Genomic DNA, 27,040 nt, shown 5'->3' with positions numbered 1-27,040 from the left:
GCCTACAAGTGCAGGAGAGCAGTGCTTCACAAGCATCTTCAGCATTGGCAGACGGGGCCACATAGACTGCGATCAAAATCACATGTGAGAACTCCCGGGGCAGATAATATGGCCTCATGCCAATAGCCAATAATTCAATATCCCTGTTACATAGCTGCTCCCTCACTGTGCAGTGTTCGGGTTTGGACCAGCTCGTGTTCACATACACCGCCAGACCTCCACCTCTTTTCTTCCCGGATTCTCTTGTTCTGTCCGCCCGCAGCAGATGAAAATTGTCCAAACCTACAATAGAGTCTGGCATTTCTGCTGTTAACCAGGTCTCTGTGAAAATCAAGACACTGCTGTCCCTATACATCCTCTGGGACCGCATGAGGCTCGCTATTTCCGTCATTTTATTTTGAAGGGACCTCACGTTACCCATGACTACGGCGGGAACCGACTTCCTGTTTCCTCCTCTCTTCTCTCGGAGTTTACGTCCAGCCCGTCTGCCTCGTTGCGTTTTCCTTAGGATGTCCGCCGGGATAACGTGACGATCTCCGGGTAAGACGACTGTTCTCCGCAGTTTCATGAGTTCCTCCTTTGTGTAAACGCGGTACGGCGCCGGGCGGGGGGCGGGGCCGGAGCCGGGGGACTCAGAGCCAAGACACATCGCAACGACACGACGAAAACACTCAATCCAGCCTAATAAAGTCAAAACAAGTTAATTTAAAGCGATTCCAGTGCGTGTCCCGATCGTTCGTGAAGTTCCTCTTTCATATAAACGTGTATATAAACGTGTACCGACGACACGCCGTACTTTAGCGCGGCCGGAGGGCGCGGGGGGGGCTGGTGGGCTCGCTCGGAGCTAGCTCACGTCACAACAACACAACGAACGCAACGAAACACGCTCAAATCCAGCCGAAAAAAGTCAAAAACAGTTGAATTAAAAAACTATTCCAGCGCGTGTCCCTATCGTACAGTAAAATAGAAAAAATATACTAATTATATTTACAAAATATAGGAGATAAAGCACAATAAGTGTGAGAAAGAAGAGAGAGCGTTTACACCGGACTGCCAGCTGTACCAGCGCCTTATGATGTTATATATCATTTTATGATGTTATATATCATTTATATATTCATGTTTTATATCATGAATCAAGATGTGGAATCAGTTGTATGGATGATGGCGTGTGCGTAAAACATCGCTTTTTGGCTGTGCCAAACACAATCCAAGCGTTAGACAGGAGGAGCTGAGTGGAAGCACAGACTGTTTTGTGTTCTATGAGAATAGAGTTTGGCACAGCCAAAAAGCGATGCGTTTTACGCACACGCCATCAACCATACAACTGATTCCACCTCTTACAGCCGAGTAACACAACTACAGCCTAACTCACCCATGTAGCCCAGGCTGAGAACTACAATGAGAGGAGATTATAAAGACATATGGTGCTTATGGCCATGACAGGAGCGCAGCTCCAACAACACAAGTGCACACAACACCGGAGTATGTAATTTTACACATATATCCCAACTGTGAGACACTGCAGCGCCACAAGCCCGTAGTGCTCTGATGTAAAACCTATGCACACAAAAAACTCAAATGAACAGTGACTTTGTACAAAGAAGGGTGAAGAGGCAGAAGTTGAGGGAGCAGATTATTGGTGAAAATGGTCCGAGACTCCCTCGCCTGTTGCGGCTGTGGCTCTGAGCACGGTCAGTGTCCTGCCCAGTGTCCAGGACCTGAGCCATGCGCAGGCCATTAACCAGAGGGACATGGGGGCACTACAAGGGGGAAATTATTGTTTGTGATTTCTAAAGGCCCGCCGTATAAAGATCGACATCTATTGTGGGCTTTTGTATTTACTTTCAACCCATCCAAGTCAAGTGGCATTTGGCCGTGGTGCTGAAAATGAAACGCGTATCGGACCTGGGCCTTTATTCTCTTTAAATTATTCGATTATTCTCGTTAATTAATTACATTATTCTCGTTAATTAATTATTTCAGTTTTTGGGGGGGGGTTAGCCCTTATACTCCGTCGTAAATTCGTTGATTATGCGTTCAAGCATTTCATTTTGATACACAAAATCCTCCAAACTTGGATGGGCTAGCCTTGTGAAACATATACAGATATGAGTGAAACATACTCTCGACATGCCATTTACTTAAGGACAAATCAGCTACATCAATGAACTCCAGCTCGCCAGTAGCCGCAATGAATCATAGTCAATTCAGTTAGACAATTACCTGCACTGTAAGAAATTCTGCTGTAAAAAAAATAAACTATAAGAACTGGCCGCTGAGCTTACTCGCACAGACAGAGTTATGGGGGAGAGAATAAAATTGACTATCTTGTCCTCTCTGGAATGTCTTTGTCCACAAGCTTAGCTAAGCTATTTTAGCTTAAGCCAAGGCACACTCAGACTTTTTTGCATTGTAATAAAACATGCATCGTTTTACAGATGAACATGCATGCACTGTGTGTCTGCAGTGCACCGCTGCGTCCACCTACGCACACTTCTGTGAGTGCAGCAGCTGCGCACACTCTACCTGTCCCAAAAAAAGTCTCTCTCGGTATAAGTTTGCCCCAGCAGCTCTCTAATGACAATGGACCGAGCTTTGTGACACAAATCCTCCTACCTTGTCTCTGCTGTTTCTGTGACTGTGATCACCGCAGCTGCTTCACTGTCAGTGGAGGCATTTTGGCCTGACTGTACTCAAGCTAGGACTCGTTGCTTTGAGCCAGTTATACAAGTCCATAGATCTTAAGTAAGCATCCATGGTAGGCTGATCTGTGCGGGGACACACACTTACATGGAATGGAGTTCCTTTTGTACCGGATCGGGAGTGCAATCGAATGGGCATAAAAATGGGGGGCTTGGGGAGGCCTGAGGTTTATGAAGGTATGAAGGGTGCCCGAGGGCTAGTTATGCCAGAATTAATTTAATAGTAAATTAACGGGATGTCATTGTTTTCGTAATACATTACGTTTCTGTTTTTTGGCAATAACAAAACACAGTTAAAGACTGCAATTAGAATTAACTGATAAAAAATGTTGCAATTCTGGAGTAAATTCACAGAAATTTGTTATGTGTCCATGCAGAAGACATAGCATAACCTGGAAGACGGAAGTCCAATAGAGAGAAGAACAAGTGAAAGAAGTGGGGTTTTTTATGTTTTAGGGGGTATTGCAAGTTTTCATTGATCTGATCTAAGTATCTTATCTGGCAAAGGGTCCCAATACCAGTGATTTTGAAATATTTGGAGATAACTGAGAGCGCTCACTGGATCACTTGGCAAGGCAAGTTTATTTGTAGAACACAATTCATACACAAGGCAATTCAAAGAGCTTCACACAACAGGAGAAAAATGCATCAAAATCACACAGACATGACAGAAATCACAAAACAGTTTAAAACATAAAAGAGAAGAGTGCAAAGAAAATCATTTCAGTCATATGCAAAGCTAAACAAAACTGTTTTTAGCTTTGATTTGAACATTGTCAGAGTAGAGGCCTGACTCACATCTTCAGGACAACTGTTAGCTACATAAAACTGAATCGCAGATTCCCCATGTTCTGACTCTGGGCACCAGCAGGAGGCCGGTCCCTGAGGTCTCTGAGCCACAGGGGGCAGTGCAGAGACCTGAGAACAGGACTAATGGGATTGTACTTCCTGGTTCTAGTCAGGACCCGAGCAGCAGCGTTCTGGATGTACTGCAGCTGTTTTACAGCTCGTTTGGATCTCTGTAAATTTTGTTTATACTTTTGATTTTGGCAATGTTTTTTAGATGGTGAAAAGCTTATGTTATTGATTTGATGTGGCTGTTAAAGTTCAAGACTGAGTTCATTATTACCCCCAGATTTGTAGGTTTTAGAGCGAGGCTCTGGAGGCGACTGCGAACACTTTGTCTTTGTTTCTGTGGGCCAAAGATGATGATTTCAGTCTTTTCAGCTAAAGAAAGTTGTTTTGCATCCACAAACTGATCTGTTGGATGCAGTGACTGATCAATCACTGGTCCATATTCACCTGCCGACAGTGAAATATAGATCTGAGTGTCGTCTGCATAATTGTGATAGGACACATTTTCGCTGTGTATCAACTGACCTAATGGCAGCATGTAGAGGTTGAACAAAAGTGGTCCCAGGATTGACCCTTGGGGTACCACACAGGTCGGGGGCATGTGGTCTTGGTTTTATTAAATTCAGGTGCTCTTCATAGGATCCAGATTCGGCAGATGCAATTAAACATTGTTGTCTAAATGTAAAGACCATGAATATAGAATATTTGTGTGACTTTAGCGGTTCTAAAATAAGTTTGCCAACTGGGACTTACACTTAGTCAACAGTATACATTCAGTGAAACTATTTATGGTAACAGAACAGTATTCACTTAACAGATTTGGTGAGCTTTACACGGACAATTGCAAATGCTAGTGGAAATGTTACTACAAATTCCTCCCTTTGATCACATTTACACATGATCACAAAATAAAATTTATAATCAACATCAATCATTGAATAACTTAAGGTCCAAAACGCAACCTCTCCACATTTATTATGCAAGTCTGTTCTCACATTTTATCATTTCACATCTTGGCATTTCAAAAACCCACAATCAATGACACTCGGACAAAAAAAAATTGACAAAGAGCACTTAATGAGAACTCAAATTATATATAAGTTTTTGTCTACATATATGCCTTGGTAGAGTTTGATTCATAGTCCGAGTCATACGTAGGTCATGATTATGACAAGATGTAAAGGTTGAATGGTCGTATAGTACCCGAGAAACAGATTGTCCTGCAATGGCAGCAGTAATTAGTCTCTCCACAAGGGCACAAAGACAAACATTTGCACAAGCAACAGAGTGATTAAGCAAGAGAGAAAAATCTTAATAATTGTAAAAAGTAATTGTCTGGTTATGAAAATGTAAATCAAATTTTTAGGCCCGAGCCCTAGCAGGGCGGAGGGCCTAAAACGCTGCAACTTATTTTGGGATATTGCAAATAAAAAAAAAAAAAAGGACCAAATTTGAATCAGTTGTTAAACTTTCAAGTTTGAACTAAATTGAAATGGGCATGATAGCGCCCCCTACAGAGTGGCCTTTGAATTAACATTGATGGACAAAAATTAGTTTTACGCAAATGTTCAAAACTTTGCCCAAAATTCTATTTTGGGGTCCCGAGCAAAGTGAAACATTCCCAAATGGACCCAGAAGATCTAATGGTTTCCTATTATGTGGTGTCCCTTTTCACCTGCATCCCGACCTCTGAGGCAGTAGCAACGGTTAGGACGAAACTGCAGGAAGACACCACCTTATAAGAAAGGACCAAACAGACAACTGAACAATCTGCAAACTACTAGACATCTGTCTAAACACCGCTTACTATCAATTGCAGGAACATTTTTACAGACAGATTCACGGTTGTACAATGGGCTCTCCCGTCTCTCCCATCGTGGCCACATTGTGTACACTGACCTCCTTTTCAGGCACTGTTCCAAGTCTTTGGTACCGCTACGTGGATGACACATTTGTGACAATCAAGAAACAAGTGCTGGAAGCCTTCTCAGAGCACATTAATACAGTGGACCCAAATATCAGGTTTACAAGAGAAGATTCTAAGGAGAACCCCTTAGCCATTCTTGATTGTTCCACTATCAGAGGAGTGGAAGGGAAGCTCCAAATACAAGTATATAGGAAACCTACACATACAGATCCGTACCTACTTTGGCTCTAACCATCCACCACAGCACAAGCTGGGAGTGATCAGGACACTACAACACAGAGCCCAGGAAGTGCCCGCCAGCTCAGAGGGCAAGAAGAAGGAGGAAAATCATGTCCGGAATGCTTTCTCACCCTGTGGTTACCCTGATTGGGCTCTTAACAAAGTGAATAGAAACCAAAAAGCAAGTTGTAAAAAGAGAGGTACCTTGGTGAGTCCAAACAGACTTTGCACAAGGACTTTATCAGCACAGAAAGCATGCAAATTCAGGACCACTGAACGCTGTGCATCTTCAACTTTAAGCCACAAACCACTCATTTGAAGGCAGTGAGGCGAATATTCTAAGCAGGAAGAAAAGATGGTCAGTTCATAGGATGTTGATACAGGGCTGTTGACTACTGTTGGGAACAGTAGTCTCAAGTGAAACCATAAACATCCTTTATCAGGAGGTCCAACCCGGTGGGCAGGGCCTAGACAAAGTAGGATAAATATCTGAGTTCCCAGATTTGTTTCGCAGATAGAGAATGACACTTGGATGAGAGTCGAGATGACTAGAACTGAATCTTCTTCTAGATTTCTTGTCGCACTTGATTAGGGTCCTGCTCTAATGAGAATCCTTCTGGTGCAACCGCAAACTGTGCTAAAAGTATTGGCACATTGTGCATGTATACAGCCCAGGTTAACAATTTCTCAAAAGCAGTTAATAATGAGGCATGGCAATCAACTCTACACATAACTTCAATATTTAAGACACAAAATCAAAACATGACCATGTCTTTACTTCTTTTTAGGTCGGAGTAAGAAGAAGGACAAATGCAAGAACACACAGATGTACCCGCTGAGTGAGACGCAGTACTGCCCCTGTGACAAGTACAATGCCCAGCCCGTGGGGAACTGGTCCGACTGCATCCTGCCTGGTGGCTCAGCAGAGGGGTTATGGGGCAGAGGTCAGCTGGAGGTCACCACGGGGTCAAGCATGAAAGGACAACCAGAGGTCAAGGAGTGTGGCCAGGGCTACCGCTACCAGGCCATGGTGTGCTACAACCAGGACAACCGCCTGGTGGAGACATCTCGCTGCAACAGTCACGGTGAGAGTTCGATCTGGAAATGTTAACAATTGTCAAGCTAGATGGTGCAACTGGTGGCTTTCCAACAAGCCCTTTACCAATTCTCTAGCACAGGCTTTGATATAAGAAGTTTCATGAAATTAAGAAGTCACCCGCGACATAATAGTTCATATCTTGTAATGATAAAACATAGAGACTTACCGTCGGTGTAATCCCTCATTCATCCAGGAGTGTTCCGTTGTAGAAAAAGATTCAGTCGTAGTCATCTGGACTCTGTTTTTAGAAAAACAAAAAGTTTCGACTCCCATCTAAGAGTTATTCTCAATCTGCGAATCAAATCTGGGAACTCTGATATTTATCCTACACTGAGTAAGCCCTGCCCCATTTTTCCTTAAAATGTGTTAGTCATATTTAATGTACTTCCTTATGAACTGCTAGTGATGTGTGTTCATTGACAATGTTGCAGTATTTTTATGTTATATGTAGGAATACATACCTAAACCGACGTTCAAGTTCAGGTCCGGATTTGAATCCAGAGGTTTAGGTTCAGGTCCGGACCTAATGAGTCCGGACCTAAACCTATGCTATTATTTGCATAGTTATTGAATAGCACAAGCAACTTGGCTAAATTAAGTTAAAGACACTTGAACAAGGACTACTATCAAACACAAGGCTTTACTGCAGATTGAAATAAACTCAACTTGTCTGGTTTATTCACTGTTTAACAGAAGTTAGTTGACAGTCAGTCTGGGTCAACCGGTCAAAGCAGCTGTTTAATCAAAATCTCACGAGCATTTGCGATGCATGGCAGTGTTTGAGTCTTTTCCAGCGCAAATTCCGCGATCTATGGAAGGTTTAAGATTGTCTAGAATGAAAAGAATATATGTAACAGGTATAATAAATTGATGTAATTAGATTGCTATATAATGTATAAGTTGTATATTATAGCTGATTGTTGGGCTAGAATCAGACAGAGACTGTTAAATTGTGTTTTAAAGTGGTACCATGTATTCAATATTTAGAGTAGACAAACAGGAAAAACAATTAAACAGAATGGCCATTCACAAACGTTGTTCACAGTGCTTCACAATGATAGTGCATATATTGCACATGCAGTATTAATATAACCCACGCCCCCCACACAGTTCAGTTCAAATGGATCAAATCCAATGGGCTACTGTTCAAAACCCTAGATAGTCCATGGTTTCATTTGAGGTATAAATTAATAAACTGAACCAACAAAAATGAGCCAGCAAAAATGAGGTGCAAGGTCAAAAACGTTCAAAGGCGTACAGTGAGTCGCCTACCGGCCCGACCACCGGCCCGACCAGAGCGGGTGCAGTTCAGTGACAGATTGTTCAGGTTTGGGACCACAGGTTTCAATAATCACAGTAAATTGTTTGTGTGCACACCAAATATCAATCTTCAATAAATAACACTAATGGTATTATTAATAAATATTCATTATAGGCAAATATTGCAACAAAAAAGGCAATGTGAAAAAGGCAGGCTAAGAAATAGATTTTCAAAGTTAGGGGCCAGGGGGGCCCCCTATCTAAAAAAGTTAGGGGCCCCCCATGTGTTGTTTTAAACCTCGTTATCAGCATGTAAAACAATTTAAAGTACTTTTATCTGTTATTTGATATGAAGGAAGAGCACAAATACTGCATTCCTATAAACCAGAGATCATGATCTTTAAAACTGTTTAATTCAATATAATAATGTTTCTTAGATACAAAATAAATACTGTTTACAGCATTTGACACACGGAGATCTTGTAGAATATATAAAATCACAGCCTACAAAATAAACTACTAACACTATATACATTGCCCCGATGCTAACAACTCCAAAGGGGGCGGGGCCCTTGGATACTTCCACATTGACATACAGCTTTTGTTGCAAACAACTTTAAAAAGACTGAATAGACTGAGTAGATTGACGCCCGCCAACCTAGATATCACTTTTGGCGTAAAATTAGACCGGGCATTTCCGAGTACACCCGAACACGACCGAGCGCAGCGGCCAATCAGATGCCCGCTTTCATCGAGATTAGATCACGGACACCGCTCGGCCAATGAGAAGCGAGAATACAGCGAACCCTCGTTTATCGCGGGGGTTACGTTCCAAAAAGAACCCGCAAAAGGCGAAATCCGTGAAGTAGAAACCTTTATTTTTTTAGTTATTATACAATGAAATACTCCATAAAACATTGAAGCTCACGCGCGCCGCTCTCACCGGCCTCGCAAACTTCAATTTGGCAAGCGGTTTTCCGTACGTGTATATATTAATCCATAACGTTATTGACACACAGGTAGAGAAGACGCGGAGAGACTGTTTAGCCAATCAGAATGCAGAACACAATGCATGATGCAAATCCGCGAAGCAGCGAGACCGAGAAAAGTGAACCGCGTTATAGCGAGGGATCACTGTAGTGCGAAGTGTCTGTCAAAACGAAACTTAAGCAATGAAAATGCCCCAAATATGGCCCAATTACTTGTTAAATCTTGATTTTTTTAGAGGAATTTCGATACAGGGGCACGGCCTCCTGCCCGCCAGCGATTTGAGGGCTTACGGGCCCCGGGCCCCTGTCTATTTTTCGCAGCCTGAAAGGGCAGGGCTTACTCTAGGCAAAATGTAGCTCACTTCATTAGCACCAGTGAAAGAGTCAATACAATGTTTAGAAAATACCTCACAACAGTGCATTAATACTTAATCAAGTTAAATAACACTTCACAGATTGTATATCAGTTCACAGTACAAAAGCAGTGGAGAAAACCCAACGCTAATCTCCCATCACAAATGAATGGATGTGTGGCTAACATTAGCATTGACAACAAACTCACCGAATCCCTGTTTAGTTCTGACTCAGATCTCTCTCCTGACACAACAAGGACTGGATGATCAACACCTAATGATGGAACAGTGAGTTATGTAAAGTTTACGCGATGTAATAGCCAAATTAGACCAGCTGATTACTTAAAAACCTACCGGCGTCGCATGCTCTCCGCACTAGCCCCGCACCGGCTAATATTTGTGCTACTAGCTAATATTAGCCCCTGATTGGCCACAAAGTGCTAGGTGCGTGGACCCAACTGGTTACGCATGTTACGCAACGGGTCACGTGGGCTGGCGCATTAACACACAGCTGCCCCAGCGGAGAAGAGAGGAGAAAAAATAGAGAAGAGACTGCGTGTTTTTCACCCGGGTTACATATAGTATGTGAGTGCTAGAGTCCAGTACCGAATCACCGGGGATTGGTTTTTTTTGGACCTGAACCGAAACATTTTTACAAGTCCAGATCTGGTCCGGCGTACCGGTAAGAATCCCTAGTTATATGTCATTTTGCTGGTTTAAGTTAAATTTGTCCAAATTAGACATAAGATTGACATAAAGTCACTCCCACTTTAAGCCACACCTCCGAGGTCCGAAAAAAAGACCACCGAGCCTCCAGTCTCTCTTGCTCTGGACCCTGACCCATGACACATCAGGACAGCGACCCCAGGGGCCCCTCCCCCTATCATGGGTGCGATCCCTCGTGCTCATGGACAAAGGAGGAAAAGGATATAAAAAAATGACTCTTCAGGTCTAATGCATTGTTGGAGGCTCTTGCTCTGGATCTTTGAACAGCAGACACTTCTAAGTCAGTGACCCCAGGTGCCCTCCCCCACCCGGGAGAGGGTTCCTTTATCTCCCACATCTGCATTCAAGCAATGGCTGAAGCGGCCATTTTCATTAGTAAAGAATGCACAAGTCAATGGATTTTTGGACTTTTGCACAAAGATCAGTGCCATAGACAGCTCTAAGGACCAAGGAGCTTAGAAAGGGCCTTGATCCACATCTGAGCCTTCCCTCGGACACATAAGACCTGATCTAAGAGTGCGTGAAACTTGCAGAGTGGCATTTAAGTGAGGTTTCCTTAGATTATTCTAGAATGAATCAAAACTTTTAACCCTGCGACGAGCTGGCCCCTGTCCAGGGTGTACTCCATCTACGGCCCAAATGGCCCAGTCACCTGCAACCCCTAAACAGGAACAAGCGGTAAAAAATGTATGAATTAAAACTTACTTTTCAATACCAGCGTTTATTTTAACTAAGTTGATCCCAGGCGTAGTCTATGTAACCAAATGTGTAATTAATTGCTTTTGATATTTAGACCTTTTATTGATCTTTTTTGAGTTGTAATTGTCAATGAACATTTCAGAAAATTAGACTGAGTAGGTATTAATGTTTTGCTGAAGAAGCTTCAGATGGTTCCCCTTAACATTAACTACCTAAAATGTGACGAGGAAACGAGACATATGATAGCATTGCTGGATTTTTCCATCCAAGATAAATCGTTTTTAAGTCAAATGAAATGTTGGTGTTAAAGACAGCCTGCCATGCCTCATTAATCTACATCATTTATGACTAATAGGGGCATTCCAAAACACACCACAACCTGATCTTTAACTATATTCATTGTAGCACAACTCGGCAAATTCCCCATAGAGATAGAATTGGACTGGAAGTAGTGATTATAACAGAGCCTGTTGTTAGACTTAAACTGTAGCTTTGACCACTTGACTACCGGGCAGCACAAGAAAAGTTGAAGCTAAACTAAGAAAGAACAAATAACATTATAGTCAAACTTTTTTCCTCTTAACTCCTGCTGTGTCCCACAAAAATATTATCAACATACAGAAACTCAATTTGCTATTGACTTTATTGTTATATTTTTGCTCCATCCATTATCCTTTCTTATCTCTCTCTTCTCTTCTGACTGAACTGCTGTAGACATATTCAGCGCGTGTCCTGTGTGCCCGTACACAATCTGCCCCATTCCCCGGAGAGGGAACAGAGTGTTTACAAAAACACATTATATTATATTTTTAAAATGTAATTTTCCAAAACACTGAGCTCTGCAAATGAAACTCCTCTATGCTGGTGGAACTGCCGCTTGCAAAGAAGCTGGGTATCACCCGAGTAACCCATATTGGTACTTCAGAAATCAGAAAAGGTTTATTGCCATTGCTAATGAACAGAATTCACAAACATAGGAACTTGCTTTGGTGATTCGGTGCGACATAAAACAATTTAGATCTGCTTTAGGATCAAAAATAAAAATGGGCTTACTATGTACACAAAAACTGGAGAACTGCTGCTTCAGACCCGTATTGTACTGAGATCTTGCTCTCGACACCTCCCTGCTAAATCCAAACTTTGCATCACAACTTTGTTGTGCTCTCTGTCATCGGCCCTGTGCATTGCCTCCTTCTGCTGCCTCAACTTCGTCGGTTTTGATGTGAACTAGGGTCTGCCGTTGTTGAAGGTGACTTTGGTGTGTGTTGTTGTAATGTTTTCCTCACAGAATTGAATGTATGACGTCACAGTGTCCGTGTTCTCATCCAAACTATCTGTGGCAGCCCTGAACACCTCCCAGTCTGTAATGTCCACTTCACTTGAATTCTGTTCATTGACAATGGCAATTTCTGATTCTGATTGCTAGAATCAGTCCTCACTACAGGTTTGGAGAGCTTCAGCCTCTGTCGTACGTGGGGATCAGGTGGACCATGATGTGGTGATCCAGCGTGTTCTAGTCTCTGGTCGGGACTTTAATAAACTACTTGTACGGTACAGTTCGCGGCTGAGATTCCACTTGTTAAAATCGCCCAGGATAATACACAAGAAGTCCGGGAAGGTCTGCGAGCGCTCGGCAAGATGTAAACAGCGGCCAGGATGAATGAGGCGAACTTGCGTGGAAAGTAGAATGGTTTGCAGTTGATGAAAAGATATTCCAGAGCAGGAGGGCATTGACTTAGCTTAAATAAGAGTACTGTTACTTAAGTTAATCTAACTCCAGAACACTATCTGTATATTGACACAAATTTACTGTTTTTAAGCTTTTCAATGTTAATGATCCAAAACATAACTAGAGTTGTATTTAGTTTAATTCACACTTGTTTTATTAGTCCTGTTTATGAGGTCGTCTTCTCTGCTGCTTCTCTGAGTTTGCCTTGTTGACTGCCAATAAATGTGATTGACTGAATTACTAAACTATGTGGAAAAAGAGAACAACTGTGTGCTAACAGTATATTAACGTGACAGGGTTGGTTGCTGATGGCTAGCCTTTTTTCATGGTAATTCCCTAAGATACCAGCAGCTGGAGTTCTAACAAATGTATGGTTTTCGGTGTATATATTAATTTAAGTTCTAGATAAAGTAAAAGTACAAAAAAAAATTAAAGCTGCACGATAAGGCCCCTTGGGACCACAGGATAGACGCCACTGCAAAGAGCTTACCTTGACCTTTCCCCCACAAACGGTACCAACATTTTACTACTTCATTCATTGACACAGCCGCCCGATTGGAGATAGAATGATGTCCTCATTGGCTTTTATTTTCAGTGTGATAAGGAGTAAAATGTTGAATACGTTTGCCAAATGTCAACTGTATGACAAAGTCAATTTGTTCATCTATATTTTTGGCGCAATTCAAATGTTCAAGGGGATGCTGTAGAGCATCCCCCCCCCCCAAATTGTTTTTATTACAATCCAACACATATTCTAATAGTTGAATTAGTAATGCAGTGCAGCGAACCTCTGGTCAGCCGCGAGACCTCCGGTTCAAAAGGCGCATCACTAACGCGTAGATTTATGTGCAAATATCTCATGTTATGGACAAGTTCTATTTTCTTAATGAATTTCATGTGCGTGGCTTTTATTCAGGAGCGCTGTATAGCCCGAAAAGTATGTAATCTTTTTACAATTTCTCGAATATTTTAGAAAATTAGGATGGGTCGATAATTACAAGTCAGATGTTTGTCACCGCCTTTGAGCAAGGGAATAACTTTTAACTTTTGCTATTTCCATCCAAGGTGGAAAAAATAATGTAGTGGCTGGTTCCGCGCACAATGGCTGACTTCTTGTGGGATTTAGCGGGGGGTAATAATATATGTTTTATACGTATTCAAGGAATATTTGTACCAAGTTTAATTTGTCTATGATGAAAAAGGCACTGCAATACCGTAATGTATTTTGAATTTTGAGGTGGCACTATTGAGCCATTTTTAAACATTAATTTCACCCCAGAAATGTTGTGACAATAATTGCGGGAGGTTAAATTTTTGTTTTTTGTTTTTATTATTTATTTATTTATTTAATATAAAATTTTAAACAGGCGTTAGAAAGCCTTGGTCAATGCTTGGTTTTCGCAATTTTCCCGGCCCGGGAGGCAATTCTAATTAGTCCCTTGCCGGGACGATTCTTGTCCTTTGGCTCTGACCTCCATCCATTCATCTTCTTCCGCTTATCCAAGGCCGGGTCGCAGGGGCAGCAGTCTAAGCAGGGATTACCAGACTTCCTTTTCCCAGACACTTCACCCAACTCCTCCGGGGGGATCCTGAGGCGTTCCCAGGCCAGCCGAGAGACATAGTCCCTCCAGCATGTCCTGGGTCTTCCACGGGGCCTCTTACTGGTGGGACATGCCCGAAACACCTCTCTAGGGAGGCGCCCAGGAGGCATCCGGAACAGATGCCCGAGCCACCTCAGCCGTGTGACTGAGCTCCTCACCCTATCTCTAAGGGAGCGCCCAGCCACCCGGCGGAGGAAACTCATTTCAACCGTTTGTATCCGCGATCTTGTCCTTTCAGTCATTACCCAAAGCTCATGACCATAGGTGAGGGTAGGAACGTAGATTGACCGGTAAATCGAGAGCTTTGCCTTTCAACTCAGCTCCTTCTTCACCACAACAGTCGATGCAGCGACTGCATCACTGCAGCCGCTGCACCGATCCGCCTGTCAATCTCACGCTCCATCCTTCCCTCACTCGTGAACAAAACCCCGAGATACTTGAACTCCTCCACTTGGGGCAAGGACTCCCCACCCACCTGAAGAGGGCAAGCCACCTTTTTCCGGTCGAGAACCATGGCCTCGGATTTGGAGGTGCTGATTCTCATCCCAGCCGCTTCCGGGTTTGATGGAGGCATCAGGACAACATTGTCTGCAAACAGCAGAGATGAGATCCTGTGGTCCCCAAACCGGACACCCTCCGACCCCTGACTGCGCCTAGAAATTCTGTCCGTAAAAACTATGAACAGAAACAGTGACAAAGTCCAACATGCACTGGGAACAGGTCTGACTTACTGCCGGCAATGCAAACACAGCTCCTGCTCCGGTCATACTGGACAGCCCTAAGCAAAGGGCCCCGGACCCCGTACTCCCGGAGCTCCCCCCAAAGAACACACGTGGGACACGGTCGAAAACCTTCTCCAGATCCACAAAGCACATGTGGACTGGTTGGGCAAACTCCCATGAACCTTCGAGCACCCGATGGAAGGTATAGAGCTGGTCCAGTGTTCAGTGGCTCGGACCTAATAATGCATAATATGTCTCTTTTAAACATGTGCAGTAGTTTTTCACATCCTCATTTGTTGCCCTAGTAGTTTATAGATCTTGTAGTTCACGTGTTCCCAGAAACCTGTGTCCTGGGTCCTTGTGTCTGGTAAGATTTTTTATCTGGTACACTGAGGTAGGCATGACGCAGATCTTAGCTCAGGATCTGGAGATGTGGATGTCACACAGTGGTTAATGAAAGACAAAAGGGACACACACGTCCATTGTAAAGCAAGCAGCATAAAAATAGCTAAAAAAAGTTGGTCCGCCCAACTAATACTCTTATTTCTCCTGCTGTTCTTGAACTTGTTCAATTGCCTTGCTGTTATTGGGAAATGTCTCTGCAATGACAGTAAAGTCTACAAATGCACTACAATATATATGAATAATATTTCACTATATCAACTGAATATATTGCATTGCATTTTGGGAACCAGTAGCTAAAACACCGGTAAAGAATAGGTTGGAAGTTCAATTGTCTCTTCCAACTCACATTGGTGTTGTGTCCTTCGGGAAGAGACTTCCCCTTCCTTGCCTCCTGTGTCCATGTACACTTCTGTGTGAATGGAAATGATCTGTATAAATATGAAGTAGTATCCAGCAATCATCTCAATTCTCCCCCCTTCAAAATTAAACTCCAAAATGCAGCACTACGTTTCATGCACCAAGTTCCACCTGGAATGCCATGTTAAATATTATTAAAACAAATAATTTTATACTTATACTTTATATGTCTGTGTTTTAAGGTGACATCTTCACACAATGTCCCTCACCTTCTCACCAGCGCCTGTCTGCTCCACGCACGCTGTCATCTCCCACCCAAAACACACTGGGCTGGAGATCCATGCAGGGTGAAATGGCCGTGTAATAGATGGCGGCAGAGGCAGGAATGATGGAGCAGAATTTGTGAGCTCCAGATCGGGGCTAATCATGTGTGTGCGTGGGTGTGACAAGGGGGAAGAGGATGTTTTGAGTTGTCTTTGTTTTGTCTCAAAGCGTCCCCGAATGCTAGAAAACAAATGTTGCTTTAGGTGGGGAGCAGAGAACATCCCCAGAGGCTTGGCACGATACAGGCAGAGCTAAAGATAATTAATAATGATGAAGTCTTTATCCTTTGATCCAGGCACACTGCAGTGGTCCAAATGTGGTTTGATAGGGTTCAAAAATGTATATTGTGCTTGATAAGTTTATCGAAGTATATACATAATATTTACTATATTAAAAGGACTCTATGTAAGTGAATATTCCCTAGTAAACTCATCTCGCATTAATTCAATTACACATGTTTTTATTGTTAAATAAATACCCTGAAAACTTACATTCTATTCTGTGCAGTATCTCGACACCACAGACCTGACCTGTAACTTGGCCTTGTGGTATTACCTGCTTGTCTCCTCTGAGATAAGGCATGTTTCCACTGGTTCACTTTTGAGTAAAGTCATAGTGTTTCTCCACTGACCTAAGTGAATCGTACAATACCATTTATGCAATCCAAAGCAGATATGATTCAGCTTTAGTGTGTAGATGACACAGCAAAATGAAAAGACAAGAGAGAATTCAAACTCTGGTCAAAACAAGGCGGCAAAAAGCATAAACAAAAATAATAATTTATCACCAAATGCTGACTGTTAGACTTGGCAAAACAAAGCTAGCACATAATAGCATCGGCTGTTTCCTGTTTATCGACACACAACACTTAATGCACTGGAAATATAATCTAACATTATACAAACAATTCACTGATGCAAATTATTTAATACATAACGAGAGGTTAAAATGCGGCATAGAGGTGCAGATAAGTGAAATAAATGCAGAGAAAGCTGGCAATTTACCAGAAGTAGTTTCTTCTCTCAGCCACGTCTCACTAAAATTCTCTAAAGCGAACCGGTTTGGGGGACCAGAGCCAATCGAAACCTGACAATTCTGGTGCCACAGCTGCCCTGGTGTAGACTGACGGAAACAACAACAACCTCTCCAACCACCCACAATTACTCATTGCGTGTATTGCCCAAGGACATATCATTCGAACCACCAACCACTGTAAAAAACTAAAGCAAAGGTAAAAGTATCCTCATGTCTAATTAAATTGGTTTGGCCAGTATGGTTTAGCGAACATTTATACTTAAACGTTATCATCTAAACAATTCAAGAAATATTATGTTGGATGCCCTCCCTTCCAAGCCTCTGGACTGGAATTTACAGTAAGATGTATGTCGTACAAACGCCACAGTTAATTTTTGCAGGTGAGATAATGCAGTGTACCAGTTATATTTTATATTCATATCTGTATTCAGTGCTAGTTCTGCCCCACTCTGTCAAGTGCAATCTGAACATATTCATAATATTCATAGACTTGTTCCTTATCCAGCTCCACAGTTTTCTGCTAAAATGAGCATCAAACCACTTCCACTTTAAGACCTGACCCTGCAGTCCAGCTATCAACATCTAAAGCACTTTACAGCTGGAGAATCCTGATCTAGAAGTCTGCTGCCTGATTGTTGAAGCCCTGGATCTAATGAGAGGAAATGGTGCGGCTGTGCATGGCTGCCCTGCTGTAATGAGTCTGTGGTTGAAGAGTGAGTCGTGTGAAGAGAGGAAAAAATGAGACCAGATTCTTACAACGGAATTAATAGTTGTGAAAAATGTTATATATAATGTTATATAAATCTTATATAAATGTTTTGATCAAGAAGCGATGGAACGAGGGAACAGACCAGACAAAATGGAAAAGTAATTGTTTTTCATTTTTGAGGGATTCTTTCCGTGGACCCTTACATCTCCCGGACCTGCGATTGCAGTGCTCGGTGGTCAGTGTAAAGTCTGGTGGGACCCAAAATGGCCCCTATATACAAGAAATTGAAACCATGTAATGAATAATAAGCCTCATTCATGACGTGTTCTTTTCAACTACCAGTATACACACCACCAGTAGTATACCACCACCTTCTTATGAAAATGTTTGGTATTCACAAATGTGTTTTTTATGTTTTTTAATTTTCTTCTGTAAGAACAAATCCCAAAAACAGTCAGGAACACTTAGACGCACAGAAAATCAACTGTTTTGGTGCTGCCAGGTGGTCGAGTGTTTAAGGCACAGCATACATATGCCAGGCTCCAGGTGCAGCTGGTGGCAATGTCTCCAATGACTCCAACAATTGACTGCATTTACTCCACTCTCTCACCCCCCATTTCAAACTGTCCTCTCCAGTCTAATGCAGTCTACGGGGCCAGAAAATCTTTTTTAAAAAGAAAGAAAATCTGACTATTTGTTGACTATTACAACAATTACAACAAATTACTATTCCTGCAGAATTGTTAATACTTTTAGAGATTAAAAATTATATTGAATATAAAAAGAGTGACCAGGGATAAGATGTAAAGAACAGGTAAGTTTTATAGGCTGTTCACAGCCAGTCTGTTCCAGCCCCAGTGCCTCTGTATGGGCCACTGTTATAACCTCCCCACAGGACTCAGCACCCCTCTGTAAACCCCCCATGACCAGAAGTGCTCGTCTCCTTGCGCTCTGACAATGATGTGATAAAAACAATGAAAGCCCTTGTTTATTTGAGTTAAAGTTTGTGACTTTTGATATATTTTGCTTCTATTATTATTAATTGTTGGATGTTGCGCTTTAATCAATCAATCAATCAATCAATCAACCAACCAACCAATCAACCTTTATTTATAGAGCCCTTTACAACACTCCAAAGTGACCAAAGTGCTTCACAATAAAATCAAGGCAACACATTAAAAAAAAAACATAAAACTAAATAAAAAAACAAACTGTACAAAATAAAGTGTCATTACATTACAGAATGTTAAAAGCCAGTCTGAATAAATAAGTTTGTAGCCTGGATTTAAAAAGGTTAAAATCTGTGATGATGTGATGCACGGTTTGTTCCAGAGTCTGGGACCAGCGACAGAGAAGGCTCAATCGCCCAGTGTTTGAGTCTGGCTCTGGGGACGTCCAGTAAAAGCTGATTTTTTTTTTTTTTATCTTAGAGCCCTGCTTGTGTTACGAGCAGACAGGAGCTCAGCCAAATAAGGAGGTGCCAGGCCATTTAGAGCTTTAAAACCAAAAAGTAAAATCTTAAAATCAATTCTAAAAGAAACGGGAAGCCAATGGAGAGCAAAAAGAACCGGGGTGATGTGATGACGTCTGGGTGGGTTAATGCCAAAGCAAGTTCCTAGTTTGTGAATTCTGTTCAATAAAGCTTTCTGATTCTAATTAAATATGCTCCCAGTGAGTGTGCTCAGGTCACACCCAAAGTGATCATTCACTCGCTACACTCGATGGTGGTAAACTAGAGAGGCTGCCAATCTGTGCCATCAGCCCCTCCCCACCACCACCAACACTCACAAAAGAATCTGGCTAGACAATTTGTGCCTAAAGACACAATAGACTATACTGTAGGCCAGGGGTGCCCAATACGTCGATCGCGATCGACCGGTCGATCTCAGAGGCAGTGAGGGTTGATCCAGCCGAAGCCACGAAAAGCACCGGAAAGCACCGGAAAGCGCCAAAGTGTAACGCAGAGGAAGGAGGAGAGAGAAGGTTCTGATTAAGCTCAACCTTCTATAATTTAGCGTAGTTATGGTCAGTATCTTTTATTTTCAAAATACTTGCTGTATTAAATGGTCTAGTTAAATAGATTTTCTCTCTCCGTTTTATATTGCACATTTGTATTTGATAAACAATATTAGGCTTTTAGTTAAACAAAAATAAAAACCTGTTTAATACTGACAATAAAAATAATGCTAAATTATACAATAATTTTGATCTATAGGTAGCTCTTGTGGGCACCCCTGCTGTAGACACTAATTAGTAATAATTTAAAAATCCTGACGGATCGGAGGCAGTGCATGCAATTGGAGAAGAATGTCTCCAGTTGCACGCACTGCACTTGGATTATCAGCACAGGTGCTCCACAGCGCTAAGTACTTTCTCCTCTGCTCTTCTCCCTGTACACAAACTGCTGCACCTCCAGCCACGACTCCATAAAACGGATCAATTTTGCGGACGACACCACCTCCATTGGACAGGGATGAGTCTGTCTACAAGTGGAAGTTGGACCGGCTGATGTCCTGGTGCAGTAGTAACATGGAGCTCAATGCCCAAAAGACAGTGGAGATGATCGTGGATTCAGGAAAGTCACAGCCCCTCAGCCCCCTCTCACCTTGATAGACTCCTCCATCACCACTGTGGACTCCTTCTGCTTCCTCGGCACCACCATCAGCCAGGACCTCAAGTTGGAACCCACCATCAGCTCCCTCATCAAGGAGGCACAACAGAGGATGTACTTCCTGTGGCAGCTGAGGAAAGCCAAGCTGCCAGCAGAGATGGTGCAGTTTTACACGGCCATCATTGAGTCCATCCTCACCTCCTCCATCACCATGTGGTACGCTGGAGCCACAGCCAGGGACAAACAGAGACTATTGTGCATTGTGCAGCACAAAGGTGATAGGCTGCAGACTTCCATCTCTGCCGAACCTGTACGTCTCCAGGGCTCTGGCACGAGCAGGTATGACCACAACTGACCTTTCTCACCCGGGACATGGACTATTTGAACCATTCTCCTCAGGCAGGAGGCTATGGTCCATACGGACCAGAACCTTTCACCACAAGAACAGTTTATTTTCCTCTGCTGTTGGACTTATGAACACTTGCCACCTGCCACTTTAACAATACTCAACCAATACTATTCACACACTGTTCACTTTCTGCACAATTTCCGAATATCTGTTAATGTTTGTGTAAATGTCTGTGTACATACTGAGACAGAGTTTATTTTTAGATTATTTTAATAGTAAATTCTTAATGTATGCATGCCATGTTTGATTCTATAGATGTTGCTACTATTATTTTATTATTAATTGTTTTATGTTGCACCTTACGCCGAAAAAAGTTCATATGTTTGTGAACTGTGTTCAGTGACAATGGCAATAAACCTATTCTGATTCTGATTCTGATGGAGAAGCAAACTGATGATGAGGCTCCAGCTGAATTCCATGACTCTCCTTCGGCAAATGGCACTCTTAGCTTAATTTAGCAGGATTCCTACTTGACAATAGCTAACATATTTTTTCGGCACTGGCCTTCACGAATCAACAATTGTTGAAGGTCAACAATGGTCATGAGCTTTGGGTAATGACCGAAAGGACAAGATCGCGGATACAAGCGGTCGAAATGACCTTCCTCTGCCAGGTGGCTGGGCGCTCCCTTAGAGATAGGGTGAGGAGCTCAGTCACAGGAGGGGAGCTCGGAGTAGAACCGCTGCTCCTCCACGTCGAGAGGAGCCAGCTGAGGTGGCTCGGGCATCTGTTCCGGATGCATCCTGGGCGCCTCCCTAGGGAGGTGTTTCGGGCATGTCCCACCGGGAAGAGGCCCCGTGGAAGACCCAGGACATGCTGCAGGGACTGTCTCTCGGCTGGCCTGGGAACGCCTCGGGATCCCCCCGGAGGAGTTGGGTGAAGTGTCTGGAGAGGAGGAAGTCTGGGAGTCCCTGCTTAGACTGCTGCCCCCGCGACCCGGCCACGGATAAGCGGAAGAAAATGGATGGATGATTTTTTTATTAAACGCTGTTTCTTCAATTTTTTGGGCTATTAGAGTAAACAGACTACAACAAAACATGTAATTCAGCCAACAGCTTATACACCTATTCGTCTTATTTGAAGAAAAAAAAAAATTATAGTACAATTATTTTATTTTATCTGCAACTGCTAGTAGGTCTATCTCACATTTCCCTACAAGTCTACAAGTTTACAAACAATTTAGCAGAATTTAATAGTACAGTACAGCCCAATGTAGGCAGGGCAGGTCTTTCTACTTTCTACTGTATAGTAATTTGACTAATCCTGCAAAAAATAAATAAATAAAACCACAAACAGTAAAGTTGACAACTTTATAGAGTGCTCGTCTTTTCAAGCACAAAAACAACACCTTTACATCTGGATCATAACAGAAAACAGAAGGAGTTACAGGGCAAGCGCCTGTTGGCAGTAAATCCATACAGTCAGACGGCTCTAATGTTGTTTCCTGCAGCACAGCAATCCTGCAGCTGACATTTCCAACTGAGCTCTATGGAATTATGCTCTAAAACTACCAGTGTAGTTGCCTCTTTTTAGGAGGACAAAAGGACAATGATAAGAGTGAAGAATTATGTAGAAATGTATTTTTAAAGTGCTCGACTTCATACAGTAAATTGGATTGTATTTGTCATGAAATGTACATTTAAGAGAATTTTGTACTTTGGCCTTTTTTTAGGTATATTTTGAAGGGTCTACTTTGGAATTCCCTTCATGAAGTTGTGTTTTCTTTTACCAGCTTTTATTCCTACCAGCTACTGTTTTTAGCCTCTACTTCTTCACTCTGACAATTTTTGTCAACTAGGGTCACAGAAACAGCATGTTTCCACTGGTTTCTTCTGGAGCGGATTGGTAAAGTACCAAAGTGTCTCCACTGTCTTAAAAGGACACATATTATGCAAAATTGACTTTTGAACCTTCTTACCATGTCATCATCAAAAAATACCTGGAGAAACATTTAGTGTCATTCAACTTTATTTGATGATTTTGTTTGAATATCAAAATCACTCTTCTGAATCTTCTCGATAACTCTTCTCTGTTGTATTTTAAGCCAGTAAATCATCACCAGACTCGTGCGGTGAATTTCTCTTCGAGGCTGAGGCCAGGAAGTAAACAGGCCAAGCCGACATGCGCTAAAATGCATGTTTGTGATTCCCTTCTCAGCCAGTAGATGGAGTCAAAACATGAGTAATTCTGAGGTAAACAGCAGAGACCCAAATGTAATTTGATTTTGTTATAAACAATTTTATGAAGCCAAACTAAAGGTACTCGAGGGCATGTTTTAAGACTAATAACAATACAAATATTGCATAATATTTGCCCTTTAAGTGAAATGTACTGGCACATTTAAGCAATCCAAGTGCAGCCCACAAGGTTACGCTTCCGAAGCGGTCTGGCTTATTCTGGCGCCTGGAATGCTTAAGCTAAGGAGGAGCTACACACCACAGTGAGATGATTGGCTAAGAGAGAATGCAGACTCAGGCCAAAAAAGACAGCAAAAAGTATATATAAAGAGAAAAATATAATTTCTCACCAAAAACTGACTTGATCTTGATTCGTGATGAAGAGCCATATTTCCACTGATGCCAACTTATATGTTGAGCCCACATCAAACTTGGAATTACTAAATGTTTGTTTGTGAATAGTTGAGATTGGCCTTATGCTTTAGAAGTATAATTCAGGTAGGATTTCTATTTTATTTATTTAGAAAACATTTGTTATGTTTGAGTGATGTCTGCCCCACCATGCGAAACCAGGCCCTGAGCCTGGAAACACAGGCCACCATGAGCCAGTTGAAACGCCATACTATTACTTCTCTACCATACTCATACAATGATTAAGCAAAACAATGTGAAATATGAATTATAATGCTAAGGTCAGTAAATGATCAGGAATTTGTTTATAATCCGTAAATGAGTATCAAAAAATGCCTGAATAAAGCATGATGTGAGCTTGAACTAAAAGGAGTGTTGTTGTGTTGCAGGGTACATTGAGGAGGCGTGCATCATCCCCTGCCCCTCCGACTGTAAGCTCAGTGAGTGGTCCAACTGGTCGCGCTGCAGTAAGTCCTGTGGCAGTGGGGTCAAGGTGCGCTCCAAGTGGCTCCGAGAGAAGCCCTACAACGGAGGGAGACCCTGCCCCAAACTGGACCACATCAACCAGGTATGACAATGCTACATGTGGGGAAGCGCTAAAACAGTGTTTCTGGTACATGTACAACTGGTTGTACGCAAGGTCGCTTGTGTTGTACGCGGACACTTCAGTTCTGGCATTTTTAGTAAATCTTTTTCACATTTTTGCTTTTCCTTCAGTAATTACTTACAGTAATTACGATGTCAGAGTGAGCTGATTTACGGGAACTAAACAAACAAAGATGATGGTCCACGGCGCCAGTGAAAAACAGTCAAAACTCCAGGTTCAAAAAGAGATTTACAGAGAGAAGTTGTACGTGTACAACCTCTTTATGTAGAACTATGAAAGGACATTTTTCTGAAGTAATTGTAAGCGCAGTATTAACTCGCTCATCGCCACAGTAAACAGATTAACAGACCCCCTTTAGAACTAATTTCTACATCCAAGTGTAATAAGTTTGCCTTATTCTTTAATGACAAAGTTCAGGGCAATAAAATGCTATTAAGTCCACAATGGAAAAAATAACTCTAAAACCACCTAAACACAGCTAACTCACTTTGCACCTGTAACTGACAAAACGGTTCATTAGATCATCACCTCAAGGTGTGACCCACCAGATTTCTAAAGTCTGTGCTGAAAAGTTGTTAGCACCACTCACAAAGTTAACGTGTCACTTCAATCTGGAACATTCCCAATGTCTTTGAAAACTGCGACCATAAAGCCTCTCCTAAAGAAGAGCAGTTTTGATGTACTAATTACCGGCTCATCTCTAATCTGCCATTTTGGAGCAAAGTCCTTGAAAAAGGTTGTTTACCAACAGTTCAGAGATTTCCTCTTAATAAACAACTCAATTTATGTTTTAGACCTCATCACAGCACTGAGACTACGCCATCCGTCTTAAATCTGAGTGCTGCTTTTGACACTGTCGATCATGGGATCCTCTTACAGAGACCAGAGGACTGGGTGGGCATCACTGGCACTGCCCTAAATTGGTTAAGGTCCTATCTGGAAGACTGGAAGTACTTTGTTGAAATTGGTAGCTGTGTCTCAGACCACGTGACCCTGACCTGTGGAGTGCCCCAAGGGTCAATCCTGGGATCCCTTCTGTTCAAACTCTACATGCTGCCGTCACTGCATCAAACAAATCAGTATGTGGTTGCAAAATAACTTTCTCCAGTTGAACTCAGTCAAGACTGAAATCATCGTCTTTGGCCCACAGAAACAGTGTTAGCATTCACCTGCAGATTCTAATGCCTACCAATCAACTTAGAAATCTGGGGGTAATAGTGAACTCAGACTTGAATTTTAACAGCCACGTAGAATCAATAACATCGGCAGCTTCCTACCCTCTAAAAAACATTGCCAAAATCAAAGGTATAGTGTCTAAACCAGACTTGGAGAGACATATCCATGCATTTGTCTCCAGTAGATTAGACCAGGGGTCCCCAACCACCCGGCCGGGGACCGGTACCGGTCTGCAACGCGTTTGCTACCGGGCCACACAAAAACTTGAAATAATTTATCAGCATCTTCTCCGACGTAACTTTGGCCTGTCCCTCATGACACGCTAATAAGCGGATACATAATGGATGTATAATGAAAAGCCTTATAGGAAATTGCCAATGAAATCCATTAAATATAATGGCAAGTATATTATATCTATGTCCTGCGTGATAACATAACTGATACGTGCATTATACATGATACGTCATCCCGGATGCGTCGCATCAAACACGCTGCCCAAAAGTAGACCCACAAGCTAGCGAAAATGAGTGAAAAGCATTTTTGCACAGGGGAAAATGCCAAGTGAGGAGCAGACGAGGAGCCAGACAAGGAGCTCATGACCTTCAAGAAAAAAATAGCTAAATTGAATAGACAATTGAAGATGAGAAGTCCTACTTAAAATACAGGTGACACTCACGCACCAAGTCCGCTCTGCATTATATGTGGGGTAAAGCTAACTAACAAGGCAATGCAACCTTCAAAACTGCAGCGGCGAGTGGATCGATTGATATATGACATGATCCAAACATTAGCGGGGCTTTTGGAGGACACGTCTTCTGGGCCAGTATACTCCAGCTGCTGCACGATCACCTGTTTTTACTTTTACAAGAGTTTGAGCGCTACTTCCCCTTGCGTGAATGGATCCGCAACCCATTAAACCAGGCGAATCAAGCATGTCTGTGCAACAAGAGGATCAACTGTTGGAGATTGTAAACTACGGTGGTCTTAAACGTATATTTGAGGCAATAACTCTGCTGACATTCTGAATGAAAATCAAGCTAGAATCGCCACAAGAGCGCTAAAAACCTTACTACCATTTCAAACATCCTATCTGTGTGAAGCGGGCTTTTCTGCGGAGCAAACTGGACTTAAACACACTGCGGGTGTCATTGTCTCCCATCACTCCCAGATGGGACCACCTCATGTACAGAAACACGCGCAGGGCTCCCACTGATTCAGCGTGTGGTGAGTTGTAATTTTTATGCACTTATTTTTGCCATATTTATCTGATGAGCTTCCACCAGTCAGAAGAACAGTGAGGACACGTGTAACAGTACGTTATGTTACTCCAATTCAGATCTTTTGGTATGGTACACTTAATAATGTACAAAGGCGCCTTTTGGAACGCGAATGGAAGCCTAAGCCTCGCCCACTTCCACAAGTTAACCTGACCGCGACATAACCTGGCACACCGGTCCGTGAAAATAAAACCTACATTATTCCGGTCCATGGTGCAAAAAAGGTTGGGGACCCCTGAATTAAACTTCTGTAACGGCCTGCTCACTGGCCTCTCCAAACGAGCAGTAAAACAGCTGCAGTACATCCAGAACACTGCTGCTCGGGTCCTGACTAGAACCAGGAAGTACGATCACATTAGTCCTGTGCTCAGGTCTCTGCACTGGCTCCCTGTAGCTCAGAGAATAGACTTTAAAGCAGCTTTCCATGGCCTAGGACCAAAGTACATCTTGGACATGTTAGTGCCATTTGAACAATCTCAGACTCTGAGGACCTCAGGGACCGGCCTCCTGCTGGACTAAACATGGGGAATCTGCGTTTCAGTTTTATGCAGCTGAAATCTGGAGCAGTCTTCCTGAAGACGTGAGACAGGCCTCTACTCTGGCAATGTGCAAATCTAAGCTAAAAACAGTTTTGTGTAGCTGTGCATATGACTGAAAT

At 42.5% G+C, this 27,040-nt stretch overlaps 1 protein-coding gene across 1 annotated transcript in view; it reads left to right on the top strand.

Moving 5' to 3' along the window:
- thsd7ab (thrombospondin, type I, domain containing 7Ab) overlaps nt 1-27,040 on the top strand; it is a 488,245-nt gene that overhangs the window by 340,195 nt on the left and 121,010 nt on the right. The window contains exons 14-15 of the mRNA XM_072460164.1: nt 6,495-6,791; nt 23,712-23,890. Coding sequence (XP_072316265.1) covers nt 6,495-6,791; nt 23,712-23,890 — 476 coding nt within the window. The remainder of the gene's footprint in view (nt 1-6,494; nt 6,792-23,711; nt 23,891-27,040) is intronic.

Source organism: Eucyclogobius newberryi, unplaced genomic scaffold (genome assembly GCF_026437365.1).
Source record: "Eucyclogobius newberryi isolate DKJ021-1_F unplaced genomic scaffold, fEucNew1.0.hap1 SCAF_3, whole genome shotgun sequence".
Classification (NCBI taxonomy): Eukaryota; Metazoa; Chordata; class Actinopteri; order Gobiiformes; family Gobiidae; genus Eucyclogobius; species Eucyclogobius newberryi.
Note: the sequence above shows the minus strand (reverse complement) of the source record. Positions and strands in the feature narration are given on the sequence as shown.